At 36.2% G+C, this 27392-nt stretch overlaps 4 protein-coding genes across 13 annotated transcripts; 1 reads left to right on the top strand and 3 right to left on the bottom strand.

The window, feature by feature from the left end:
• Positions 1–54: 54 nt before the first annotated feature.
• LOC127503495 (sialidase-3-like) lies at positions 55–5140 on the bottom strand. Its single transcript, XM_051877418.1, has 3 exons — positions 3957–5140; positions 1951–2232; positions 55–1093 (listed from the first exon to the last, which is right to left on the bottom strand). The coding sequence occupies exons 2-3, from the start codon at positions 2215–2217 to the stop codon at positions 179–181; spliced, it is 1182 nt and encodes a 393-aa protein (XP_051733378.1). The 5' UTR covers positions 2218–2232; positions 3957–5140; the 3' UTR covers positions 55–178.
• A 143-nt stretch (positions 5141–5283) lies between these two features.
• On the bottom strand, positions 5284–16628 carry neu3.2 (sialidase 3 (membrane sialidase), tandem duplicate 2). 8 transcript variants are annotated; one of them, XM_051877406.1, is made up of 8 exons: positions 16174–16351; positions 15655–15903; positions 14425–15280; positions 8117–8236; positions 7766–8034; positions 7329–7649; positions 6538–6732; positions 5284–6442 (listed from the first exon to the last, which is right to left on the bottom strand). In XM_051877406.1, exons 1-5 carry the CDS (start codon positions 16336–16338, stop codon positions 8015–8017), a joined length of 1410 nt encoding a protein of 469 aa, XP_051733366.1. In that variant the 5' UTR covers positions 16339–16351; the 3' UTR covers positions 5284–6442; positions 6538–6732; positions 7329–7649; positions 7766–8014. The 8 variants fall into 8 exon arrangements, with proteins under 8 accessions (XP_051733366.1, XP_051733371.1, XP_051733365.1 ...); XM_051877411.1 differs by lacking the exon at positions 16174–16351 and adding an exon at positions 16358–16628 and having other exon boundaries at positions 5284–6732; XM_051877405.1 differs by having other exon boundaries at positions 5284–6732.
• Positions 16629–16760: 132 nt separating this feature from the next.
• On the bottom strand, positions 16761–20795 carry neu3.1 (sialidase 3 (membrane sialidase), tandem duplicate 1). Of its 3 annotated transcripts, XM_051877417.1 has the most exons (4): positions 20645–20794; positions 20026–20258; positions 19102–19447; positions 18741–19015 (listed from the first exon to the last, which is right to left on the bottom strand). In XM_051877417.1, the coding sequence occupies exons 2-4, from the start codon at positions 20254–20256 to the stop codon at positions 18984–18986; spliced, it is 609 nt and encodes a 202-aa protein (XP_051733377.1). In that variant the 5' UTR covers positions 20257–20258; positions 20645–20794; the 3' UTR covers positions 18741–18983. The 3 variants fall into 3 exon arrangements, with proteins under 3 accessions (XP_051733375.1, XP_051733376.1, XP_051733377.1); XM_051877415.1 differs by having other exon boundaries at positions 16761–19447; positions 20645–20795; XM_051877416.1 differs by lacking the exon at positions 20645–20794 and adding an exon at positions 20457–20588 and having other exon boundaries at positions 16761–19447.
• A 31-nt stretch (positions 20796–20826) lies between these two features.
• xrra1 (X-ray radiation resistance associated 1) lies at positions 20827–26624 on the top strand. Its single transcript, XM_051877404.1, has 18 exons — positions 20827–21066; positions 21176–21292; positions 21678–21832; positions 21945–22016; positions 22338–22410; positions 22504–22601; positions 22713–22861; positions 23112–23219; positions 23901–24046; positions 24137–24183; positions 24283–24417; positions 24523–24616; positions 24713–24831; positions 24918–25178; positions 25263–25422; positions 25519–25634; positions 25759–25864; positions 26325–26624. Exons 2-18 carry the CDS (start codon positions 21199–21201, stop codon positions 26480–26482), a joined length of 2091 nt encoding a protein of 696 aa, XP_051733364.1. The 5' UTR covers positions 20827–21066; positions 21176–21198; the 3' UTR covers positions 26483–26624.
• Positions 26625–27392: the final 768 nt, after the last annotated feature.

The raw sequence follows: 27392 nt of genomic DNA, 5'->3' as shown, positions 1-27392 counted from the left end.
TTGTTTGTCTGCCTGGATGTCATTGCATCACAAATGAAAGAAATTAGTCTCTAACTCTATGAAGTATTTAATGTTATAAATGAAAAAGAGATTACATTAGATCCATAATTCATTTGAAGGGACTTGACTCATTACTGAGCATTCAACTAATAATAAATGTACACATTTACTTTTTTTTCTAAGGGAGTTTGAACAGCCGAAATGCTATTTCTTCCTTCTCATGTTCCTTCCCACACTCAAAGAGACAAGCAAAATGTCCAGGCTCATACTCTACCAGATCTGAATATGCACTGGGACCACGATGTAATATAAGTAAAGGTTCCTCAGGCCACCCTGAGGAATCCCATGGGGATTTATTCAAGTACAGTCCAAGATTCACTCTATTTTTTGGATCGGATGGATGAGAGTAGAGCAGCCATGTCTTTGGAGGACTACTCTGTCCAACAAAACTCAACACACTGCCTTGGCATCCTTCTCCAGTGTCTATTAGCTTTTTGGGGGGTAAGACTTTGTCAAAACCCTCTCCAGAGTTGTAGCTTAGCGCCTCCGTTCTATAGCCAAGGCGGGTTCGGGCATTGCAGTACAGAGTATTTTTACCTTTGTCATCGATGATCTCAGCCATCTGACACTCACATGACTCAACAGCCATTTGTTTTCCTGCTTTCCATGTGCTTCCTTTATCATCGCTGTAGAATGCTAAAGCATAAGGTGTGAAACAGCAACATGATAAGCAGCAACATGGTGAGCAGCAACATGATGTGCAATATGCATAGGCCGGAATTATCAGTCTGCTCTTTATTTGAACACCATGTCCAGGTCCAACAGCAAAGGTGGCCCAGTTTTTCTCCTTTTCACTGATCACATCTTTCAAGTCAGTAATATCATTCCATGTTTTGCCAGTGTCCTTACTGGTTATGTAACAAAGCCGTGCCTGGTTCTTTTTTTGTTTTTTTTGGTCCTTTTCTGAGACCCCTTTGGGAATACAAATGAAAAACAGAAAGAGGGTCTTGGAATCGCTCTCATAGACTGGACATGGATTCATGCTGCGGTGGTTTGGTAGACAAGCTGTGAGCACCTGATGTCCACTGTCCCACTGAAATAGAAAGCATGACATCATGACTGTTGATGCCTTTTATATACTAAAGAATGCTAGATTGTGTAAAGAATCTATGAAATAGTTACAGTAAGTTGTTAAAGTCCCCCTGTGGTGAAAATCAAGTTTTTAATGTTGTTTATATGTCTATGTGCTGTTTTTAATATGCTTTGAGACAAACCATGTGCAAATTCATAAGTCAACACCATTGCTGAGTATTTTCTCTTTAAAACTGCAGTGATCTAAAGACAGTTTCAAAAACGCGGTGTGAAATTGCTAGTGTTCATGTCAAGGTGCGGGCGGGCTTTAGCAGATCATTAAATATGACCACCAGGTTATCCCCGTATATTTTTCTGTTGATATGAAAAATCAGGTAGATTTAGCAATATAGCGGGTGTGTGATAACAAAGTTATGATGAACTATATGCCTTTCTCCACTAACGGTCTGAGTTGTTTAAAGCGTTTCTAAGGATACTGATTGTAGAAGGCAGCTGTTTGACTCTGAGATGGCGAACGGGAACAGTTTGTGTAACATTAGGAACACATTATTAGCAGATGTTTGATAAAGTAGTCAAGCAAAGGCAAACAATTTATATTGTCAAACAATGTAAAAAGCCATATCATTGTGCAGCGTTTACCTCAGTAAGTTGACCGAGTGGATCTCTGAGCTTGTGCGAGTGAGTGGAGGTGGGGCTAATTAGCATATTCATAGGAATTCACAGGAAAAAACATTTATATTTATCATTTTGGTGATCAAAGATGAGTTTTAAGGGATAAAATTATAACTACAGGGGGACTTTAAGAAAACTGTCAGTTATGAATAATATTTTACAATTTTGGTTAAACATGTCTAGTACCTCAACTTCATTCTTGCCATCTTTCCATGATCCTCTTCTCATCACAAGCACTTCTGCATCTGCGTCGTCTGCAGTTTTCCGCTTTTCAGCGAAGGCAAGGAAGGTTTGATCTTTACTGATATAGATGAGAGCTGGAATTCTGTATGTCACCTGTTTTGAATTACATGCTGTCTCCTGTTTGAATAATACTGTTGCTTTATTGTCTTCGAGATTAATATTGCTTTTGAGAGGAATTGAACTGCTTTCTGAAGATGTATTGTTACCCATTGTAAAATTCTAGCCCTATAAATAGAAAGAATAAAAAGAAGTATCAGTAACAGTATCATGATATACATTTCAGCCACATTTTAAAAGGTATAAATGACATTGCTTGAGACACCAACTATCAAATCAAATGAAGTGGAATTTTGCCAACAAATGATTTTAAACATTTTCTCAGAATTATGTTGGCTTGACAAAAGTCCCATAGACTTTCATTGAGGGGGTCAAAACTTTTATAAAAAAAACTCTAATAAAGTATTTAAGCTTCATTCACCAAGTATCTATCACTACCAAAGCCTAGCAACTGGCATAAGACATGCTAGCAATGTACAAAATGCTAATTCATGTTAGCAATGTGTTAAAACATGTTAGCAATTTGTTAATTTATGCTAACAACATGCTAAAGATGCTAGTAACATGCTAATTCACGCTAACAATATGTTAAAACTGGTGTCAAAATTAGTGTGTTAATGCATGCAATTCATTTGTTCAGATTAACGTTTTAAAAATATTTAACACAAGTTAAAGCAGCATACATTTTTTCTGTCATAATTTGGCTAGCGTTACATTATATGATCACACTCTTATTCACGCAAATGCTTTTAAATCATTAAAGTGCCACAAGACAAACGAGAATGCGCTGTCAGTGAATGTTGTGTCCGTGTGACACATGACTCATGTGCACAGAAAAATACGTGCCAGTATATTTCTCTTTTGCGCTTCAACAAACAATAGCACACAGAATTATGCCAAAATGCTCATTTTGTTGAGTATTCTCATAAGAGCAGTCTTAAATGAGTTAAATAACATCTTAAATGAACTTAAAGAGTTGTGAGAAAATTAGATGCGAATCACGTTCGGCAGCAGCAGGTCTTAAAGTCACAGCAGCCTAATAAACCAGTTGATGTGATGTCTGTAATTAATGTTCCCTGCTGAAAAAAACAATAGAAACCATCACAGAATTTGTAATGGTTTTAATGGTTTTAAAGGGAACTGTATTGGTTTTAATGGAAACTGTAATGGTCCTAGTGGGTCTCTATTGGTAATTTGCTTTCTTCTATTGGTGGCATGTTTTGCCTATTGGATACCATTAAGGACCAATAGAACATCTTTGGCAACTTATAGGTTACATGTTAGTATCTACTGGACACCAATAAATTTAGTGGTTTCTTTAGTTTGATGATAATGATTTAATGATGTACTCATACACATAATTGTTTTTACAATTATTACAACGCAACAAAATAGATTAAAAAAAATGACACAAACTAACTCTTTGCTCATATTTCAGTTGTTTTATAATGTGATGGTATTAAGCTTATCCTTATGTAATATGTATAGAAATTATACTGTTAAATATATGTATTGTTTAGTAGAATTAATACAAAATTGTTCATTCATATAGGTCATGGGTCAACATAACTTTCCATTATATATATATATATATATATATAGAAAAAAAAAATATTTTTAGTAATACACTATATGGTGTTATTACGTGATTAATTCTAACTAATGAGACTGCTGGAACTGTATCGCTAATGAGCTGTTATTCCGGACTGATGAGTATATTATTTCAGTGTCGGCTAGTGGGTATTAAAATAGAGGAGGCATATTAGCGGTCCCCACCCTGACGCTTTTTTTTTTTTTGAACTGCTTAATAAAGGTCTTCTTTTGGTCATGTTTATGCATGAAAATGACATTATACGTATCCAACAAGACAATGTATTTAAAATTTTACTCACCTATTACTTGAAGAAAAAATCCTTCCTCCTGTCCTTTTTAGCAGCGAATGTGTCTATGACTCTGTTGTAGAATACACCTGTCTTCTTCAATTCATCAATTAAGGCTGACTCCAGAGAAATTGTTGCCAAGTGTGATAGTCTATCTTGTCCACAGTTACTGCGAATATATTTTTTCACTGTCTTCAAGCCAGAGAAAGACCTTTCAGCAGACACAGCTGTTATGGGAATTGTTAGCATCTACTTCAGCAATTTGACCAGTTCTGTCAGGGTGCTATGCAAATCGTCCTGTATAATCATCTGAAGTAAATCCCTCGGTACTTTATGGAAATGCTTATCTTCATAGACCACAAGCAGCTAATTTTTCAACCACCAACTGTCAAAGAAGGGGTAGACCTTTAAAAGTGTGGCCATTTCTTCATCAGGAAACCCTTTTTGTTTAGCAAAATCTGCAAATGCTGCAAAGTCGAGAAGTCGAAAAAAATTCATTTCATATCACTAAATCTCTCTGTCATCTGACAGATAAATTGCATCCATGATTTCATAGAACAGAGATCGATAAGAGTCAGTGATGCTTGAATCTTCACCCTGCTTGCTGTAGTTAAATCCTTAGTCTTGCCAGCACTGACGGCGCCGCTTCCTTCGGTGATCCTCTTGCCCAACAGAACGGACAGTGTTGTGTCAGTACGAAGTGCTTTCAGTGAATTAAGGGTCGCATCTATGTAGTCAAACAACCGTCGCAAATCAAGGGACCTAGCTTGGAGAACCTAGATCAAAACATTGGTGTGTCCAAAAATTGCTCAGAAAACATCCAGCAGAAACATGAACTTGAAATCCTGCAATTTCTGTTTGAGTGCCATGGCCTGAGCGATTGTGTCATTATCCCATCCTGGTTCCGTTATGATTCGGTCAAAGACTATATTGACACACTGGTGACCTTCACATACTGCATTCACTGCGTGGCTTTTAAATTTCCACTGGGAGAGCCGAGCCCTTCGGGAATCCAAACTGAATTGTCAGCCTCAGTCAGTAAAGCGGTTCTTTTGGGTGATCGAGAGAAAAAAATTGTGGAAACAGTCCAGTGCGGCAAAAAAACATCTTGGCATCTTTAATACTCTTCGTCCCCTGCGCCAGCACTAAATTCAACCTATGAGCGTAACAATGCACAAAAAGTGCATGTGGGCATTGCACTTTCACACGGGCCCTCACACCCCCTCGCTGCCTACTCATACAACTTGTGGCATCATATGTTTGACAAATTAACTTAGCCTCTGGGTTGTACTTCTGAATTACTTTCATTAACACTTCAGAAAGTGATTCAGCGCCTCTGTCTGCACTAACGTCGTGGAAACCCAAAAATCTTTCACAAATAGCGCCACTGACATTCACATAACGCAGAATGACTGACAGCTGGCATAGTGTCATCTGCTTGAATGGCAAAGAAATCGGTTGACTGAATTTCTTGATCTATTTTATTATTTACAACAGTGGCTATACTCTCAATTATGTAATTTTGAATTGATTTTGAAGTACCTTTGAAAATGGTTGATGTTTTCAGATGCTCTGCAAGTGCTGGGTCAAACTCTGAAACGGTTTCTAGAAGTTGCACAAAATTCTCCTTGTTTTTACTTTTAGCAGACTCATCATGACCACGAAATGCGTGTTCTTGTTGGCCCAAATACAGAACAGCAATGATCAGTTTGCGTAAAAGATCACGTTTTTTTGTGTCGCTGTGCCCCAATGGCAGCGGCCTGGCTAAGTGCCTCATCGATTCTCACCCCCCTGAACAGCTTCAGTTTAAAAGCAGAATATATATGGCTCCTAGACTTTGCATGTCTTTCCGTAGCTCTTGCTAAATTCTTATATATATGTAAATATATATTTGACTGATATATTGATTTTTGTTTATTTTTCTCCATTTTCCTTGTGTAATCAGATCACTGTAAGTATTCTATTTGACTCAGTCACACATTCTCAGCTTTTGCATTGTTATCTCAGTTTCTTTATAACATACAACTGTATTTTCATGAACGTTTTGCTTAAGTTATCTGTTAATATTTTGAGTTAATATTTTTGAAATGAGATTATCCTCATCCACTTAACAAATACTGTATTTGTCAGTACAGTGGTGTCATATGTAGCCTACATTCTCAAATGTTATTGTACATAGAATCATGAATAAAAGTTTTAAACTGGGTTTTGACCATTAGAAAGAAAAAAAACAGAAAAAAAAAAACAGCACCATCTCTCCCTTTACACTGACCATCATCTTGAGCACTGAGATGGTAATGATGATCAGTATTGCAGGTTTCTTGCCTTGGAGGCATGTCTATAACAAATGTCACACTGCTGTACAAGTTGTTTTATTAAGAATTAAGTATGAATAATGAAGGTTTTATGTCCCAATTGAACTTTCTTACCTACAGCTAATGTGCTTGGCTTAGGCGTATTTTGCCGTAAAGGGTTCAGGAAGTCAAGAGAAACTGAGGCTGTGAAGATGATAAACAGGACATATTTGTTCAAATATCTAAAGAAGGTAGTGTCAGTCCATGTGTGACAACCTATGCTGCAAAGAAATTATTACCTTTTGTTATTTTTTTTATAAGCAGCTCAGCCCTCATTCCAGCTGTTTTGGGAAGAAAGTTGATGGAGGTGATGTTGTAATTTTGCACGGTGCTCCACTATGGCCAACAGGACATGTGCAGAGCTCCAACTCCATGTCCACTGTATAGGTGTGCCCTGATGTGGAGGATTTCACCTGAAACTTCTTCTCTCCAACCTAACAGTGACATGAAGACATAAAATACAGATATATTAGATGTTTCTCAATTCTAAGAATTCAAAGACTAGACTGCTAGACTAGCTTTAAAGAATGAACTTGGAAGGACACAAGGACACAGAACACATCTTTGTGAGAATTGAGATGCAATGATCTTTTTGCTCAACTAACTGTCCCAGCACATTTTAAGTAGTGGGACAGCTCTACCCAATGCACAATAAATAACATTTTACTTCACAGATGTTATAACCTATTAAAACACTTGATTACATTATCTATATTATTTTATATATTTTTATTTTACTGCATGTATTCACAAAAATGAATATGCATATTTAATGTTACTAGTGCTTTGTCAATGTCAAGATTCTTTTTAATATGCCAATAATTAATATGCCAATTCTGTAAAACAAAATGGCAAATGTTTACTTTTTACATAGGGGTACTTTCATGCCTCCTTTGTACTAGTGTTCTTATTGGATTTGAACTTTGATGATGACAGGATGAAAAAACAAGGCTGCAAGATGGCTTAAAACACATAATGACAAAAGAATAGTCAATTCTATAACAATTTATATTTAAAAATCATACTTTACCTGAGAAATATCAGATGCTTAAATATTACTTTCTGTAGCAAGGAATCTTGACCAGTGGAATGCCTTCGAATGGCCAAGTGCAACGTCTGTCACATGTGCTTCATAGTACATCTCTAGTCGGGAGGACGAAAAGGTTGAATAATTGAGGGAGGTTGAATGCTTTTGTCCTTTGAAGTATTTTGTCTTTCAAGACACGCATTGCAGCTTCCACGTAGTTATTTGTTTGGTTGCCACGTGTTTGGCAAGTCCCTCCTATAGCTAAGAGCCCAACTCTCATGTCGACTGTAAAGACTTGATAGGTAGGTCAGGAACTTCTTGTGTCTGTAATGAGTTACAAAAAAAAACTGTAAAGGATAAATACAGTACAATAAAACCCTCTAAATAGGCCTCATGGGTAAACACACCAGAAATACTAAGAAAATATTTAAGATCTCTACCTGTCTACTATTTTCTCCTGGTGGTCAAAGGGTTGTTCAGGGCACATACCTGTAGAAAAACTGAAGGTCTGGGCAAAGGGCATGGTTGGCTGAGGCATACACATATTTGTTGCCATGCTCAGCCAACAGGTCACTTTTAAGTACAGCCAGAGCTGATGTTGGGCTGTGCCCAATCTCAAACAACTGAGTCAGCGACTCTATTTCCTTGGCAATACACATTGTACAAATACACAGAAGTTGGGTAGGTGGTTATATGGGGATCACTGCTCCTGAAAAATAAAAACAAATCTCACAAAGGAGCTGGCAAAAGCACTTATTTTATTTTATCTCATCTTCATATTTCTAACTCACCTCCACTTTTGTCTACAGTCTTCACCAGAGTGCAAACCATTTTTGCCTCACGGCATGTATTTTTTTGACAACCGTCTTTGATTAGCCGTGCCTGATCGGACACAAACATTGTGCTGGCGCCTATAATGAGAATACAGATAGATATAGATCAAATATGAATGTTTAAATATGGCAAACAGCTTTGGAGAATTTGATGTTTCCCCATTCAAAGAGATAGGAGCTGCACTTGCATGCCCGAGAGACATTTCAAAGATAAAGACAGAGCGACACGCGTCATAATCTGAAAACCACGCCCACCGGGGGGGAAAACAATCCAACAGTCCCCATTGACTTTATATAGCGTGAGGCTGCCTCTTTGTCATTTCTGGCTTAAAACAAAAAATAGAACAATGTCTAAAAGCTGCTATGTGACAAGGTGAACAGAAAACAAGCTAAAAAACCCAGAACTAAGTTTTTATAAGCTGTCGACCCCAAAAAACGAATGTTTAAGGACACAAAAGTGTATACAGGCAGTGAGACAGAGCACAACGGGTCATATTGCTATAAGAAATGCATTGGAGGGGAACGTATTCGGCGACAGGTGAAATCATTCTTTGACATGGTTAAAAATAATTAATGTTTTTTTTTCTTTGTTTGTTTAGCATAACCTGTCGCCGATTACGTTCGCCTCTAATTTATTTCTTATAGTAATATGACCCGTTGCGCTCTGTCTCACTGCCTGTATCCACTTTTGTGTCCTTAAACAGTGTTTGCTGTACACCATGTCACATAGCAGCTTTTAGACATTGTTCTGTTTTTTGTAATAAGTCAGAAATGACAAGGAGGCAGCCTCATGCAATACAAAGTCAATGGAGACGGTTGGATTGTTTCCCCCCCGAAAACAATCCAAAACAATTCAGATTATACTAAATGCGCTCTGTCTCTATGGTCACCGAGTGAAATGACTTGTCTTAAAGGGACTTTGGTTCAATTCTGGATTTGCACAAAGACTATTACTGAAAGATGAAGCAGTTCCCACTTTAAAAGCAGAAGCTGCTGTTTATGGGCCCCAACCTGTAGTATGTTTTGTTGTTTGTACATGTCTTTTAAATGTTTAGTTCTGTTCCTAAATCTTATATCATGGGTTAAGTCATATAATATCACCCTAACTGTACTGTGTGATATGGATAGGCTACTCTTTATTCTGGACATGGCCGTAGAACATCGTCTGGTCTTGATTTGTAAAATGTTTTTTCTCTCAATACTTTATTGTTCTTTAGCAATTCTTTATTTTTGTTTGCAAAACAACTTTTTTTTTTTTGCTCAATATTTTGCTCAGTTCTTTTACAACGATATGTGGCTTTAAATTGACTTCATAGTCTTGCCACCTATAAACATTAAGATCTTGGGATTAAGACCTTTAGCATTCCACTATCCTGCTGCACAGCAGTAATCAGACAAGACTCCAGACAATGCCTTGCTTCACTAGGCTGGGATGATCTCAGACCAGTTTCAGAGAAAATCCCACCAGCAAAAGAATACAACAGTTGTTATAGAATAGACGCATGGCAAAGGTGACATGATTCATTGCATAATTTTTCTACAATATGATTGGTTCTTCTTATGTAAAATTCAGCGAACCCTTCTGTTACTAGGTGCCCACGTACAAGGCGACGTTCTCAGAACCTTGCGCAATGTTCCCTAAAAGTTCTCTAAAGGTGACGGAAATTCCAAACCTTTACAGAACATTACGGACGTTCCTAAAATGTCCTCTTTTGGTAATGAAAGTGCTGCAGTTCAAGGTTCCTTATGTGACTAGGGGGACGTTCCATTTTGGTTATTTTATGGTCACATAAGAACGTTACAAAGAGGACATTTGGGACATTAACAGAACGTTCCCACACGGTCCTCTGTTGGTCATTTAATAACGTTCCCGATATGAGTTTAGGGGGACGTTCTATTTTGGTTATGTTATGGTTGCGCAAGAGCGTTACATAGAGGACATTTGGGAATTTATCAGAACATCCTAATAGTCCCCTAAACATTCCCAGTACGTCCTGAATGTTCCCTGAAGGTCCACCAAATAACGTCCCCCAACCCTTAAAAGAACTCCACATCAATAAGGACTGTGTTGGATAAAAAAAAAAAAAAAAAAAAAAAAGCTCTACTTGATTTTTTGTTTTATTCTGTTTTATGTAACTGTTACATTCCAATCAACTACATGTCATATGATTATCGTCCAGCAAATATCTGGTGATCTTCCAAGTTACCGCCCTTTCTAATAGCTACAGATGAATTCATCATGTTTACTGGACTAGGTGGGGAAAGCATTAGTTGAGGACTTCAGTTTTCATTCCAATCTGTGTAATAAGTTTATGATGGCGATATTTGGTGTATCTGGAAAAATAAGAGAATAATTATTAAATGATTTATGAGCCTACACTTATCAAATGCATGTTAGGTGCATGAACTATAAACACTGAGATAACTAGCTCTCATGTGAAAAATGAATATGGTCTCCACCTTGACAGTCACAGCCCTGCACAAATTGATCAAAACACCACAACATCTTATCTTTACTGAGCACTCAAATAATACTAAAGAATTGAAAAGGTGTGATACAGCAGAATGAGCAGAAGCAACAGTTACTGTTTCCCTATAGTTATTTTTTTCTAAAAGTGCTTAAGGATTTCAAGAGGTAGCATAACATTAGTAAAACTTGTAAAATCTGTATTAAAACTACTGCTTGCACATTTTACTGCTGCTAAGAACAAAAAAAACCCCACACTGTATCAATTGTGAGCATCCACTGGGACCCTTATGGACGCTCAACTATGACAGATACCAACCAGAGGCATGCAAGGGTTGCATTCACTTTTATTTCACAAGTTTGCAAACAGATTTGTCATGCTGTCCAAGATAGAGGTTTGAGACTCAACTCAAGCACTAATAAGGGACTACTTAAAATAAATTTGTAACAACTAAAAATAAATAAAGCATAAGATGAGGTGATAGAGGGTTGGAAGAAGAACTGTCACGGTAGTGAGGAAAGAAGCTGGCTAAGTAGTTTTGCAAAAGAAAAAAACTGACATTAACAACAAAAATGGAATAATGACACAAAACTGCTTTGCATTATTATTTCTGGATATTTTTGGCTAGATGACAATACATCAGAAAGTATTCTGATGAAGAACTAAGTTTTTATAAGCTGTCGACTCCAAAAAACGAATGTTTAAGGACACAAAAGTGTATACAGGCAGTGAGACAGAGCACAACGGGTCATATTGCTATAAGAAATGCATTGGAGGGGAACGTATTCGGCGACAGGTGAAATCATTCTTTGACATGGTTAAAAATAATTAATGTTTTTTTTCTTTGTTTGTTTAGCATAACCTGTCGCCGATTACGTTCCCCTCCAATTTATTTCTTATAGTAATATGACCTGTTGCGCTCTGTCTCACTGCCTGTATCCACTTTTGTGTCCTTAAACAGTGTTTGCTGTACACCATGTCACATAGCAGCTTTTAGACATTGTTCTGTTTTTTGTAATAAGTCAGAAATGACAAGGAGGCAGCCTCATGCAATACAAAGTCAATGGAGACGGTTGGATTGTTTCCCCCCCGAAAACAATCCAAAACAATTCAGATTATACTAAATGCGCTCTGTCTCTATGGTCACCGAGTGAAATGACTTGTCTTAAAGGGACTTTGGTTCAATTCTGGATTTGCACAAAGGCTATTACTGAAAGATGAAGCAGTTCCCACTTTAAAAGCAGAAGCTGCTGTTTATGGGCCCCAACCTGTAGTATGTTTTGTTGTTTGTACATGTCTTTTAAATGTTTAGTTCTGTTCCTAAATCTTGTATCATGGGTTAAGTCATATAATATCACCCTAACTGTACTGTGTGATATGGATAGGCTACTCTTTATTCCGGACATGGCCGTAGAACATCGTCTGGTCTTGATTTGTAAAATGTTTTTTCTCTCAATACTTTATTGTTCTTTAGCAATTCTTTATTTTTGTTTGCAAAACAACTTTTTTTTTTTTTTTGCTCAATATTTTGCTCAGTTCTTTTACAACGATATGTGGCTTTAAATTGACTCCATAGTCTTGCCACCTATAAACATTAAGATCTTGGGATTAAGACCTTTAGCATTCCACTATCCTGCTGCACAGCAGTAATCAGACAAGACTCCAGACAATGCCTTGCTTCACTAGGCCGGGATGATCTCAGACCAGTTTCAGAGAAAATCCCACCAGCAAAAGAATACAACAGTTGTTATAGAATAGACGCATGGCAAAGGTGACATGATTCATTGCATAATTTTTCTACAATATGATTGGTTCTTCTTATGTAAAATTCAGCGAACCCTTCTGTTACTAGGTGCCCACGTACAAGGCGACGTTCTCAGAACCTTGCGCAATGTTCCCTAAAAGTTCTCTAAAGGTGACGGAAATTCCAAACCTTTACAGAACATTACGGACGTTCCTAAAATGTCCTCTTTTGGTAATGAAAGTGCTGCAGTTCAAGGTTCCTTATGTGACTAGGGGGACGTTCCATTTTGGTTATTTTATGGTCACATAAGAACGTTACAAAGAGGACATTTGGGACATTAACAGAACGTTCCCACACGGTCCTCTGTTGGTCATTTAATAACGTTCCCGATATGAGTTTAGGGGGACGTTCTATTTTGGTTATGTTATGGTTGCGCGAGAGCGTTACATAGAGGACATTTGGGAATTCATCAGAACATCCTAATAGTCCCCTAAACATTCCCAGTACGTCCTGAATGTTCCCTGAAGGTCCACCAAATAACGTCTCCCAACCCTTAAAAGAACTCCACATCAATAAGGACTGTGTTGGATAAAAAAAATAAAATAAAAAAAAAGCTCTACTTGATTTTTTGTTTTATTCTGTTTTATGTAACTGTTACATTCCAATCAACTACATGTCATATGATTATCATCCAGCAAATATCTGGTGATCTTCCAAGTTACCGCCCTTTCTAATAGCTACAGATGAATTCATCATGTTTACTGGACTAGGTGGGGAAAGCATTAGTTGAGGACTTCAGTTTTCATTCCAATCTGTGTAATAAGTTTATGATGGCGATATTTGGTGTATCTGGAAAAATAAGAGAATAATTATTAAATGATTTATGAGCCTACACTTATCAAATGCATGTTAGGTGCATGAACTATAAACACTGAGATAACTAGCTCTCATGTGAAAAATGAATATGGTCTCCACCTTGACAGTCACAGCTCTGCACAAATTGATCAAAACACCACAACATCTTATCTTTACTGAGCACTCAAATAATACTAAAGAATTGAAAAGGTGTGATACAGCAGAATGAGCAGAAGCAACAGTTACTGTTTCCCTATAGTTATTTTTTTCTAAAAGTGCTTAAGGATTTCAAGAGGTAGCATAACATTAGTAAAACTTGTAAAATCTGTATTAAAACTACTGCTTGCACATTTTACTGCTGCTAAGAACAAAAAAAAAACCCCACACTGTATCAATTGTGAGCATCCACTGGGACCCTTATGGACGCTCAACTATGACAGATACCAACCAGAGGCATGCAAGGGTTGCATTCACTTTTATTTCACAAGTTTGCAAACAGATTTGTCATGCTGTCCAAGATAGAGGTTTGAGACTCAACTCAAGCACTAATAAAGGACTACTTAAAATAAATTTGTAACAACTAAAAATAAATAAAGCATAAGATGAGGTGATAGAGGGTTGGAAGAAGAACTGTCACGGTAGTGAGGAAAGAAGCTGGCTAAGTAGTTTTGCAAAAGAAAAAAACTGACATTAACAACAAAAATGGAATAGTGACACTAAACTACTTTGCATTATTATTTCTGGATATTTTTGGCTAGATGACAATACATCAGAAAGTATTCTGATGACCACTACTGTTGGGGTTGGGGTTGGTAAGTCTCTTATGATCACCAAAACAGCATTTATTTGATAAAAAAAATACAGTATAAACAGTAATATTGTGATCATTTATTATAATTTAAAATAACTGTTCTCCATTTTAATATATTTTAACATATCATTTATTCCTGTGAAGGCAAAGCTGATTTTTCATCAGCCACAGCAGTCTTAAGTGTCACATTTATTATTATTAGCAATGTTGAAAACAGTTGTGCTGCTTAATATTCTAAAAAACTACTAAGCTTTTTTAGCAGTAATTTAATAATTTGCAAACTAAAAGAAAATTACTTTTTTGCTTTCTTTGCTGTCTCATTCAGCGCCCTTGGCCTAAATAATGTCACAGAGTTTAAAAAGGACAAAGGCTATCCCTTCAAACTCACTTATCTCTCCACATTCCATGAGACAGGCAAAGTGTTTTCCATCCCCACACTGAGCCAGATCAGAGTATCCACTTGGACCATCATGGATGATTAATTTACAATCCTCCCATTCAGAGGCATCCCACGGGGTTTTATTCAAGTAGACGCCAAGGCACGTTCTCTTGCTTGGATTGGTTGGATGGCAATAGAGTAGCCATGTTTTTTCAGGCGCTTGATCAGGGGCAAAACTAAACACACTTCCTTGGCAGCCATGTCCGGTCTCTATCAGCTTACGTGCAGATGAAGGCTTTTCAAAAGCTTCTCCGTTACTCTCACTTAGAGCCTCGACTCTGTAGCCAGATGTACTTCGAGCATTGCAGTACAGTGTGCTGTTACCTTTGTCGTCTATGATCTCAGCCATCTGACACTCACAAGACTCACCATCCATACGTTTTCCTGCATGCCAAGTGCTTCCTTTATCATCACTGTAGAATGCAAATGCACGTGATGTGGGCTTACAGTTGAGTGAGTGGCAAGGATACACATAGGCCGGGATAATCAGTCTCCCGCTCTTCATTTGAACACCATGTCCTGGTCCAACAGCAAAGGTGGCCCAGTCCTTCACCTGCTCACCGATCACATCTGCTGTCAAGTCTGTAATATGGCTCCAGGTTTTGCCAGTGTCCTTACTGGTTATATAACAAAGTCGTGCCTGATTCTTATTTTTATGTATTTGTTTGTGTTCAGAGACCCCAACGGGAACAGTGATGAAAAACAGAAAGAGGGTCTTGGAATCTCTCTCATAGACCGGACATGGATTCATGCTGCGGTGGTTTGGTAAACAAGCTGAAGTGAGCAACTCATGACCATCATTCCACTGAAAAAAAAAAAAAAAAAAAATCATTATAAAATAATAATAATAATAAACATTATAATTATAGTATTCAGTTCTTCTTAAAAATGTGTGTGCAAATCTTGTATTAAATTGCAAAGTTTATGCTCATTATATGCTACTCACCAAATAAATGGACATGAAATATTGATTTGAGTTGAAATTATTTTATAATTATACCTGTATATTACCTTGAAACATCCACTAAGAAAAAAACGCGTACATTAAAATGTACAAAACATTCGGCGTAGCAACATTGCAAGATTATTACAGGCCTATTATTAATACTGAAGCTCGAGAGAACTATGTAATAATGTACAAGACTAAACAGTAATGTAAATATTGATATAAAGTCTCACCTCAACTCTTCCATCCTTCCATATTCCTTTTCTCATCACAAGGACATCTGCATCTGTGTCGTCTGCAGTTTTCCGCTTTTCAGCAAAAGCAAGGAAGGTTTGATTGTCACTATTATAGAAGAGAGCTGGAATTCTGTATGTCAGCTGCTTTCTTTCAGAGTTTTGATGCTCCTGTTTGAATAGTGTTGTTACTGGAAAGGGCCTTGATTTGCTTCCTGGTTGTGTTTTGTCCATTATTAAATTTAAGTCCTAGAAATAGAATAAGCAGTTTTATATTAGCACCGATGTGGTGAAGTCTTATAGAGGGCTTGTTTAATGAAGGAGTGCATCGAATATTTTTGCTGTACCCTGTCCTTCCTTCATTTGGCTATTCTTTCCATATCCATAGAGAGACTGAATTGTGCAACGTGTGTATTTCCCTTACTTGGATTAAATTACAAGCAGTCATTGCTTAAATCACAATGCTTACCTTACCACGAAGCACATGCACAACAAATAATTTAAGTAAATGATAACAACCTGAAAGCAAAAGTGACGGTTCGATGCTTGCTGCCTTGAGACGAGAGTTACTTTCAGCAAAACTTTCTGGCGTTGTTTTTCGGGGACTAGCTGTAGCTGGCTTTTAAAGCGTACAGCAGCCAGAACTAAATAGCAACGTGACGCAAAGTTAATATGATACTGCATGAATGAACGTCATACTCACAGAAATGCTCTTTTCTGCTACAAAAGTGAAAGTACGCTGCAGATTAGGTTACCCATTTACTGCTACCCGAAACCAAACTTGATCTTACACACGCTGGGTCTTTTTTTTTCTTTTTTTTTCTCTTTACTGCGACATTAAAACGAGTAATAGTACATTTAACCATCCCTATCCGTGTGCTTAAGTGTTTATTTATACAAATATCCAGTTTCCGCGTGCTTAAGTGTTTATAAAAATATCGAGTTTTTCAGTTTACTGTACAAAGTCATGGTAACAGGACTGACAACTTAAGATCGCCCCCTACTGACATTTCTAACAAAATATATGATGAAATGTTAAAATGAGACTTTCTTGAAGAGCTTAAATCCTGAAATGATACTGAATAATGCACAAGGTGGGAGGCAGACAACTTAAAATCGTTTTAATATTATATATTAGTACAATATATTGTTCATCTTGATTAAAATCATAACCACACTAAAATTATCCATATTATTTCTTAGAGTTGTAGTCAAGACCACCTAAACTGAGACCAAGACTATGGGGGGTTGAGACCAAGATAAGACCGAGACCGAGTCAAGACCAAGACAAGACTAGCACTCATCAAATTCATCTGAAAGATCCATATTTACTGATATCAGATTTTTTTTTTCTTCAATATTTTTTTATTTTTAATCAATAATTACAATTAGAATAATAAGACATTAGCTGTGACCAATCACAATTGACCAGTCAATTCATCACTAACAATAAAATTCATCTTTACACTGCAGAGGTGGAGCACAAGTTGCATCTGAATTGGTACAATTAAATGCATAAATGATGTTGAGATTAATGTTTTAAAAATAAAATTTTGTTTATTGAACATTTGTAAAAAATCCAATATCATGTTTGCAATTGTGCTCATATCTGTGAAAACAGCCCTCTTTCTTGTGATATTGCTTAAAGGGTTAATTCACCCAAAAATGAAAATTCTGTCATTAATTACTCACCCTCATGTCATTCTACACCCGTAAGACCTTCGTTCATCTTCGGAACACAAATTAAGATATTTCTGATAAAATCCGATGGCTCAGTGAGGCCTCCGAACCTCTCAAGATCCATAAAGGTTCTAAGACATATTTGAAACAGTTCATGTGAGTACAGTGGTTCAACCTTAATATTATAAAGCGACGAGAATACTTTTTGTGCGCCAAAAATAACAAAATAACGACTTTTCAACAATATCTAGTAATGGGCGATTTCAAAACACTGCTTCGAATCTTTTGTTTCGAATCAGAGGTTCGGAGCGCCAAAGTCATGTGATTTCAGCAGTTTGACACGCAATCCAAACCGCTGATACATATAGGCCTACACTGTACACACACACACGCACACACACAATGGTTTTGTATGAGTGAAAAGGGAGGCATGGCTCCTGTCTCCTGCTGTAACTTTACCTGCGGGTGTCGCTGTTGGGCAGTGTTTCTTTAGAAATACGAGTGACTTGCGCTCTTTTTAATGTCGTAATTTGTAATATTTGTGTTGTTTTATATGTAATATGGATTATTTTCTCATCCTATTTTTTTTTTTTTTTTTTTTTGAGGAGGCACTGCCTTCCTTGCCTCCTCGGAGGAAACGCCACTGATATATATATATATGTGTATATATGTGTGTGTGTGTAAGTATATCAATCACCTGTTTTTATTGTCCAAGCATAATTAGTATTTTAACTTTAGCATGCAGTTATGCAGTCATTTCAGTGAATGCTCTCAAAGAGTTATGACATACAAATGAGCAGTGACCACCTTTAAGTCCTACAACTAAGGTCAATGGGCATATAATAGGCATATGTCTTATATTACAAAAAATAAATACAAGGTAAAGCATGTCTTACATGTATCAAGCCAGTACCAATAAAGGCATAATTCAATTATCACAATAACAGCTTAATTTATTATATCAGACAGTTTCTTGATTTCGAAAGCTGCTGGGATTCACCTCAGATAAATTTATCTGAATTCCAAATACTGCTATTTTCTCGCCAGTTTTTTATAACCTTGCAGAAAGATCGAAATCTAACCCAGAAGCAAATGTTAAAAGATCCCACAGGAAGTCCTAATAAAGTTCATTTACTCTTTCATCATTTCAAGTGCACAATACATCGCTGAGCTTGAATTCTACAAAGGCTATCTCTTCAATCTCACTTTTTTCTCCACACTCCATGAGGCAAGCAAATCGCTCCTCACACTGCGTCAAGTCCGAGTATCCACTGGGACCCTTATGGATGATCCATGGTCGGCCCCAACCAGAAAAATTCAAGGGTGATTTACTCAAGTAAACTCCAAGATCCCTCCTTTTCTTTTTATTAGTTGGATGGGAGTAGAGTAACCAAGTTTTTGTGTCTAACTGCGTCAAGCAATCACTTGGTTTCTTCTCCTCTTCCTCCGATGGCTCGGGCACAGGGAAGCTCAACACGCTACCCTGGCAGCCGTGATGAGGCTCCACCAGTTTCTTTGCAACGTGAGGGTTGTCAAAAGCTGCTCCGCTGCTTTCACTTAAAGCCTCCACTCTATGGCCACGTGTACTACGGGCATTGCAGTACAAATGACTCCGATCAGCATGGTCTATGATCTCAGCCATTTCACATTCACAGGATTTCATTTGGATTTTCCCGCCCATCTGCCAGGTGACACCACAATCATCACTATAGAATGATAAAGCATGAGGCCTGACTATGAGTGGAAAATGGAAGGGAAAACACCTACAGTGTATGTAATAAGCATAAGCTGGAATGATTAGTCTTCCGCTTTTCATCTGAATCCCATGTCCTGGTCCAACTGCAAAAGTAGCCCAGTTGCAAATCTCATCTCCGATAACACTATCTGTTAAATCTGTTAACTTGCTCCAGTTCTGGCCATAGTCTGTACTAGTAATGTAACACAGCCGGGCTTGGTTCCTACCCGTAGAAATCTGGTGACACTCTGTGGTTTCGCCCGATATGCAGACAAAGAACAGATAGATGGTTTTGGATTTACTCTCATAGACTGGACAAGGATTCATAGTGCGATGATTTTCCAAACAGGCAGAAGATAGTATCTGAACAGGAGACCACTGCAAACAATGACAATTCATTAAATTGTGTATACTGAATGATAAACATACATTATTGTTCAAAAGTTTGGGGTTGGTAATATTTTTTATGTTTTTAAAAGAAGTCTCTTATGCTCACCTAGGCTGCATTTATTTGATAAAAAAATACAGTAAAACAGTAATATTGTGAAATATTATTACAATATAAAATAACTTCTATTTGAATATATTTTAAAATGTAATTTATTCCTGTGAAGGCAAAGCTGAATTTTCAGCAGCCATCAATCCATAATTCTCATTCCAATATGCTGATTTATTGGTCAAGAAAAATTTCTTCTTATTATTATCAATGTTGAAAACAGTTGTGATGCTTAAAATGTTGATATATTTTTCTCAGGATTCTTTGATGAATAAAAAGGCCAAAAAAACAGCATTTATTTGAAATAAAATATCTTTTACAATGTAAAAGTCTTTACTGTCACTTTTAAAGGATTTAATGCGTCCTTGCTGACTAAAAGCAATTTTTTATTTATCCCCAATAAAAACTAAAATAAAATTACAAATATTAATAATATATTGTATATGAAAAATTAAATTACTTGAAGGGATCCATTTTGCAGTGAGCCTCTCCTCATGACCAACACTTTTGCATCACTGTCACGTGGAGAGTTGCGCTTTTCAGCAAAGGCAAGGAAAGTCTGACCATCACTGATGTAGATAAGAGCAGGAATTCTGTATGTTTTACCATCCCTCTGTTGAAATAATGCTGTTCGTGCAGGGAGAGCTTGCTGGGGTTTTGGGTAGCTTTTTGACGCCATGCTGTCAGTCATTCCTGGATAAACAATTAGGCAAAAAACATATAGGTATATGACACGTTGTAACGTACTGCAGTAGACTTTGAAATTTCTGGCGTGCACAAATATCTAGAAACTTTTTGGTTTTGTACGGAGCCCCGCACATGACATGCTAATGTCATAATTTACTAATTCGTTCCCTTGATTTACTAAAACGTGCGCACGATTTAGCCTACTATTTTTTCCTGCATGTCTTGTCCAGGGCTCCGTAGTTTTGAGACGTCTTGAGAAAATACTGGTCCTGCTGAACGGTAAATATTTAGTCAAGGATCAGTGGTTACTTAACATATGCATAGTTAAATCAAACGATACGACGTCAAACCCTATTATTAAAAATATTAAGGCGAAAACGGACAATACATACAATCTGTACAGTTCGCCTTCCATATGTTGCATCTCATTAGCAATCCGTTGGAATTTACAGTATTGTGTGAGGAAGCTCTCCGTCTCCAGCTTCCTCCACTGCGGACAGCTGATCAGCTGGGCAAGACGAAAGAGGAAACTAATGCACGCTGTGCATTGTGGGACATGTAGTTCCGAACCATCAAGCACGCAGTAACTTATTCCAGTCACTTGTATTCATTCAGTGGGGTCTTGAATAACTTTTTGTTCTATCAATTTACGATTTTCAACTTGTATTCATTGAGTTAAAATCTCAACAGAGTCAGTAAACGCTGTAAGAGCACTACATTTCCCATATCGCTTAATTACGGTTGCTAAGATACCATTCAAGACAGACTTCATGTATTGTTTATTCGGTATGGATCTCAGTGGCTCAGAGTTAATGTAAGTTACGTTTTTAGAGTTACTAAATAGTACTTAATCTTAACGTTTCTGGTTAACTGTTTGTTTGGTCTGTATTTTGTTGCGTAATTGTTCACAACTTGTTATCTAGGAGATAACAGCTCGCTAAAAGAGATGACAGGATTGGGGATTTACAAATTTGACAATGGAGAAAGTTACCCTTCAAATTGTTTTCCAATAAGATCATATTTTCATCCAAGAAAAGAAGGTAATTATTATTCCTGTGATGGCAAAGCTGAATTTTCATCACTCATTACAGTCTTCAGTGTCACATGATCCTTTAGAAATCATTCTAATATTCTGATTTGGTGCTCAAGAAACATTTCTTATTAACTTTATATATTTATATTTTTAGGATTCTTTGATGAATAGAAACAGCATTTATTTGAAATAGAAATTATTTTAACAATGTGAAAGTATTTACTGTCATTTTTTATTTTATCAATTTAATGCGCCCTTGCTGAGTAAAAGTATTAATTTATTTTAAAAACTCTTACTGACTATGGTGGCAAACATGCCTCTGAACTCTTAGCATTTAAAATAAATAGTTATATTTATTAAACAGTGCACTGTGATATTATTTATTTTTAAAGGGGCAGGACACTGGCTCATAGCACACAGAAATACATTGGAAGAGGGAATATCAAAAAGGAAAAATGTTTCAGGATCATGTTTTGAAGTGCACTCTGGGAAACATGAAAAGGAAAGACCAGCGAGTGCAAGCAACACTTTAGATGCTCAACTTTTAGTAAGAATGCTTTAAGAATTAGTAACTGTTTGCTATTAATTCACTCTTTGGTTTCACTGTGACACTGATGTTCAATATCTCTTACTGAACACACACTTCCACTATACTTCAGATTAAACTGCATTGTGTGGATAAGCCCTCCGACCTCTGTTCTGTTAACATCAATGGCCAGCATTTGCAAACGGTAAGCCCTGTATAAAACACATTATTAAAAGTTCATTTATTAGTTTAAGCCAGTGGTTCTTAACCAGGGGGCCTCAGGAAACTTCCAACAGGGCATCAAAATGACTTGAAATCTTTAAAATAAGAAAAAAAAAAAAGCTTTAAAATAAGCTAAAACAACTTTTAGATAACAAATTTTAGATATTAACTTGGATATTGGATATTATTATCTATGGGTATTGTTGTGGACATTGAAGGGCCTTGGAGTCAAAAAGTTTGAGAACCAATGTTTTAAGCCACATCTGCCATTATATCACAGACTGACTTTTCTTTTTTTAAACAGGTGAAACTTGAAGGTTTGGAACAATTTGATAACATTGCTTACATAAATGCCTCTGATAACCATTTAACTTTAGGTAATAAATTTTTTTTTATAATATATATATATATTTTTACTATATATACACACACAGTATAGTTTATTTCGTTTATTTATTTATTTCCCCTAGAATCTTTTGGCAGGTTTCCTGCACTGAGAGAATTGGACCTGTCACTGAACAGTCTCCATAACTTTGAGATTCATGCTGAAGAATTCCAGAGATTGGAGGTGAGTTTGCTTAAGGTTGTGTTCATATTCTGCTCTTAAATGATTAAAGCAGATGTCACTGAGAATATTGTAAAGATCAAAAAGCTTGACATTATTTATTTTTTTCTCCAGGTTTTGGATTTATCTTTCAATAACATAACAGGAGAAAGTATATTAAATCTAGGCCTGTTAGCACGTTTGAAGGTGCTCCATCTAACTGGAAACCAGCTGCAGATGCTTCCACTTAATATGGCTGGACCTTCTACCTGCCCTGGAGAAAAGTAAATGTTTACTACTTTAGTTTTTTTAAAGACTTTATCTAAGCAGCATATGTTCTTAGAAATGCTATGCTTAGCCTTTATTTTAAAAGCATTGACCATTAAGTCACGACTCGCGAGTGACTTTTAGCCTAAATTTAAAAACACATAGAATCCATAGTTCCTGAGTTTTGTAAAAGAACTACACACAAAGATTCAGTGTAGTGTTGAATGTTTAAAATGACCTTATCATAACTTTTTTCCCCTTTCTTAGGAGCACACAACAGGGTTCCTTGCAATTTCAAAAACTAGAAGTATTGATGCTTGATGACAACAAATTATCATCTCCAGAAGTGTTTATGAGTCTTGCTAACTTACAAAGGTTAGTAAGCTTTTTCTAGAGTAATATGTGGCATAACTCTGGAGATTCTGAAGTGTTCAAATGAATTCATTTCATCCAGCAAGACAGATAATTTAACTAGTCCTGCATTACATGTGGCAGGTGATTAGGGAATGTAGTGGAATCATATTTATCATATTTATTTATTTTCTGCAATACATTTTTTTTTTTTTTAAACAACAATCTTCATGTATCTATGTAATAATAATTTGCCAAAATAGCAATATTATTTTGCACAAAATCAACATACCAAACAGCATTTGATACTTTTATTCTCTTACAAGAATAAAATTTCAGTAATCCTAATTTTCTATACAAAATGTGCACACATTACAATCAGTTATTAGTAACATTAGGTAGTCTATCAAATCAGTCTAGTTTATTTCATTTTTCTTGGTGGAGACTGACCCCTTGAGGCACAGCCGCAAAAATGTTCTTTTAGAATTTTAAACGAAACGTGTTGTAAACATGAATGTGTTTAAGTGATTAGAGGGCTCTGTTTTGTTTTTAAATTTATAAATTATAAACTTATTAACTAATAAATAAGGAAAATGCAAAATGATGATGCTCACGTTTGACATTTTATCGTTTAGGAACCATTTAAGTGATTCTCACTTTCTCTTTTAAATTAGTTTTTTCTTACTTTACTTTTTGTGTGTTTAGGCTTCGTCATCTAAACCTACAAGGAAATTATATCTCAGGAGTACCATTCTTAGAACAAATGGCAACATTACAAGATGACCAGACAGGCATTATTCCACAGAGCATCGGACAGAGCCTAAGCCTGATGAATGACAAGAGGATAAAGTGTTAGTATATTTAATAATAATAAGAAAAGCACTTTAGGTTGGAAAACAAATTGTTTATATGTTAATTTTTTTCCTTTCTTTGCCAAATAGTCTCTGAAATCACTATGAGCCAGCAAAACCCAGAAAAAACATTGGAAGTAGGATTGGAAGTCTCTTGTTTATATATATAAATATTTTTTTTCAGTTTATTGTCGATATTCATCAGCATTTTATAATGTAACCTGTATATCCAATAGGATGAACAAGCATATCATGAAATGCATTCTGGTCCCTTAAAATGCTACGTTGATCAGAGAAAGGATGATAGATGCTCTTTGGATCTCTGTCTACCTTTTCCAGAACTTCGTCATCTGAATTTGGCCAACAATGAGGTCTGTGTATTTTCCACTGGTTAAAAAAGCATTTGATTTTCTACAAACATAGACAGCCGAATGAAGTCATTGACAGCAGAGCTGTTCGCCACTTTTTCCCTCTAGATAGCTGAGGAAGAGGCATTGTTGCCTGTGGCATTGTTTCCAAAGCTCAATGAGCTTGTTATTCACTCAAACCCCTTGACAACACAGAGAAGTGGTAAGCTCACACATCCTCGAGTAGGCTCATTGCTATGGTATTAAATGAACTAAATCTTACAAAATGCACATCTTCTTTCTGTGTTTTTCAATACAGGCGACCCACCAATGCTGACCTGTTTTCTTCAGGACAAGCTGGGTATTGAGATAACACGAAAAAAGACAACGGATCGCATTAAGCGACATATTAAACTCCCTGTCAATCCTAAAAGAAAGGTGTCACAAATTTAGAAGTTTGATTTTAGCACTTAATGTTTTTAAAGTCTTTTCAGAAGCAGTTTACCTTCCACTTACATTTTCAGGTGAGAACTACAAATGTACCAAAATTTCCTTCGATCATGGCAAATCAGCATGCTACAGAACCACTCTGCCCGAAGAAATATACTGGAGAACATAGTCCTTTACCCTCAGAGTATGAGCTAACACATGTATTTGGCTTATCGTCTCAAATAAGCATTGAAGACGAGGAAGACATTGCCATGGGCCAGGAGCATTTAGACTTGACAAGTGCAGACATATCCTTTGAGACAAATCAAAATGCAGAGCCGTTCTTTGTGACAGAGGTATTTTTTTTACCTAAATCTACACATCAAGACTTGTGTGAAATGCATGTTAGAAAACTTTTTTTGTTTTATTTCATTTTCTAGATTAATGGCCTAAATGAATCTGAATACCAAGAAGAGCTGGATGATGCAAAGGAAACCAACCTGGAGATGAAAAAATCCAGTAAAGCATGTCCAGAAAAACTGATTGGTTACGAAATCTTGCTTGATGACTCATCTGAGCCAGAAATGCCTGAGATTTCTGGTAAGAATTTTCTTAAAGTCTTTGGTCGACGTGTTGCTTTGTTTGAATCAGTGCCGATTTGTTTGTTTGTGTTGTCATTTATTTCTCTTGATGCAGGAATTCAACATGCCGTTAGGGTTTTGGAGCACACGCTCAAGAACCTTCTTGTGTACAGAGATTCTAAAGCAAATCTGGACCTTCCTCAGAAGCCGTACACCGAAAGAGAGAAAAGGGTCAGTGGTCATTCATTGGCTCTATACTGTGCAGTCAGCATGTAAACCGAATTAGATATTAATGCCATTATTGAATCCTGGGTCATCTTTTATGAATAACACAGCAGGAACATTCTTTTCACAGATTAGAAATCTGCCACCTTTGGGACCAAAGAAGTCTAAAGGAGAAAAAGTTGAGGAACTTCTCACCCAAATAAAGGAGACGAAAACAATAAGCAAAGTTCCCTTAGGTAACAGATGCTTCCTTTGTCATTTTATAGCAGGCTTTAAAATGTCTTTAGTCACTTATTTATTAAAATGACAAAACCAAGATAGAACCCAGTGTAATTAAGCAAGTCAAGCCTAGAGATGCTATTTCAGAGGACATATTTTCCAACTGAGCACGCAAATAAATGTCATCATCAACTAGCAGGTCAACTAACAAGCTCACTGTAGAGATGTTATAGTGATTGTGCGGCACTGTTTACTTTGAAAAGCTCTATTTGGCTCTGCAGCTGTTCCTCTATTATTTCAACACTTAACAGATTGCTAGTGTGTTGGACTGCGCTGCATAAATGAACTTCAGTCCAAAGATTGTGGATATGGCATCTAGGAAACCTCCAAACTACTTTTAATATAAATAAATTGATATTTAATGCAGCATTGCTCATTGAACAATATTAAATGCAACTTCATATATTCTCTATCCAGATAATGTACTTAAAGGAGGGAATGATATTTGTAAGAGAGAATATGAAGAAGCACTAACTCTGCTGAAGGACATGAAAAGGAAGTACAGGACGGCCCATTTGAAAAGAGTGGAACAAGCAGCACAGATTGAGACTGAGAAGACATGTAATCTAAACTAACAGGTGCTTTATTTTCTGCTTTTTCATGAATCAGTTTACTAGAGACTGCAACAAATCACTATTAAGATATTGGAGAGATGGTGACAAATTGTGATTTTTGTATTGATTACAAATAAACAGTATATGTCATTGCTGTCAGATATATAGAGTTTGGGTTATTTATTCGTGTGCTGAAAACATACATTTCTAGAGGTTTTTGTTTTACCTCATATTCTTTGACATGAACAGTATAGGGATTGCCTCAAAGAAGCCTTTTTCATATCAAGATTTGGTCACCCTTTTTAATTTTATTATTTTATTATGGAAAGAGTTAGATTGTTAGGTCTTTTGAGTGTTTTGACACAATAAAATAAATATATATGATTGGTAATTTGCAGAAAGTGTATTTTTTTAATTATCTCATATTTTTACCTGAAATATTTTAGCTTTTGTCATTATGGAATGTTAATGTTTTGAAAGGTGAAGAAAAGAAATGAAAATGAAAAGAATTTTAAAAAATTGACTGGAACTCTGAGTAATTTTTTTATACCACTGTCAATTTTAATGTTAATATAGTTACAAAAGGACTAACAATAACAATGTATAAGCTGCTCCAAAAAATTATTACACCCTTACATAATTTTACATGTAGTAATTATGCTGTGGTATATATATTTTTATTACATATAAGCTTTTATTATTTATTACATAAAAATACATAAAAAGAATATTAAACATATCAGAATAATAGCATATTTATGTGATTAAATCCAAATGTGCAGTATGCTGATATGCTATATATATATATATATATATATATATATAAATTGAGTAGGAGTAGTTTGAGTAGTTTTTTTTTTATGTTAATGTCATTACACGTGGTTCATTTTAATATATTTACAATAGGACTAACAATAACAACAGGTAAGCA

The sequence above is a fragment of the Ctenopharyngodon idella genome, chromosome 21 (genome assembly GCF_019924925.1).
Source record: "Ctenopharyngodon idella isolate HZGC_01 chromosome 21, HZGC01, whole genome shotgun sequence".
Lineage (NCBI taxonomy): Eukaryota > Metazoa > Chordata > Actinopteri > Cypriniformes > Xenocyprididae > Ctenopharyngodon > Ctenopharyngodon idella.
Note: the sequence above shows the minus strand (reverse complement) of the source record. Positions and strands in the feature narration are given on the sequence as shown.

Bases quoted from the DNA above. Each gene is read 5' to 3' on its own strand.
- LOC127503495 (XM_051877418.1), bottom strand. From the start codon at position 2,217: ATGGGTAACAATACATCTTCAGAAAGCAGTTCAATTCCTCTCAAAAGC. The intron at 1,094-1,950 runs GTACTAGACATG...TTTCTATTTCAG, and splicing joins ATGGCAAGAATGAAGTTGAG to TGGGACAGTGGACATCAGGT.
- neu3.2 (XM_051877405.1), bottom strand. From the start codon at position 16,338: ATGCAGTATCATATTAACTTTGCGTCACGTTGCTATTTAGTTCTGGCT. The intron at 15,904-16,173 runs GTTGTTATCATT...TTCTATTTCTAG, and splicing joins ACCGTCACTTTTGCTTTCAG to GACTTAAATTTAATAATGGA. The intron at 15,281-15,654 runs GTGAGACTTTAT...TTTTTTTTTCAG, and splicing joins GGAAGGATGGAAGAGTTGAG to TGGAATGATGGTCATGAGTT.
- neu3.1 (XM_051877415.1), bottom strand. From the start codon at position 20,256: ATGACTGACAGCATGGCGTCAAAAAGCTACCCAAAACCCCAGCAAGCT. The intron at 19,448-20,025 runs GTAATTTAATTT...CATTGTTTGCAG, and splicing joins TGCAAAATGGATCCCTTCAA to TGGTCTCCTGTTCAGATACT.
- xrra1 (XM_051877404.1), top strand. From the start codon at position 21,199: ATGACAGGATTGGGGATTTACAAATTTGACAATGGAGAAAGTTACCCT. The intron at 22,017-22,337 runs GTAAGCCCTGTA...TTTTTTAAACAG, and splicing joins ATGGCCAGCATTTGCAAACG to GTGAAACTTGAAGGTTTGGA. The intron at 25,635-25,758 runs GTCAGTGGTCAT...TTCTTTTCACAG, and splicing joins ACACCGAAAGAGAGAAAAGG to ATTAGAAATCTGCCACCTTT.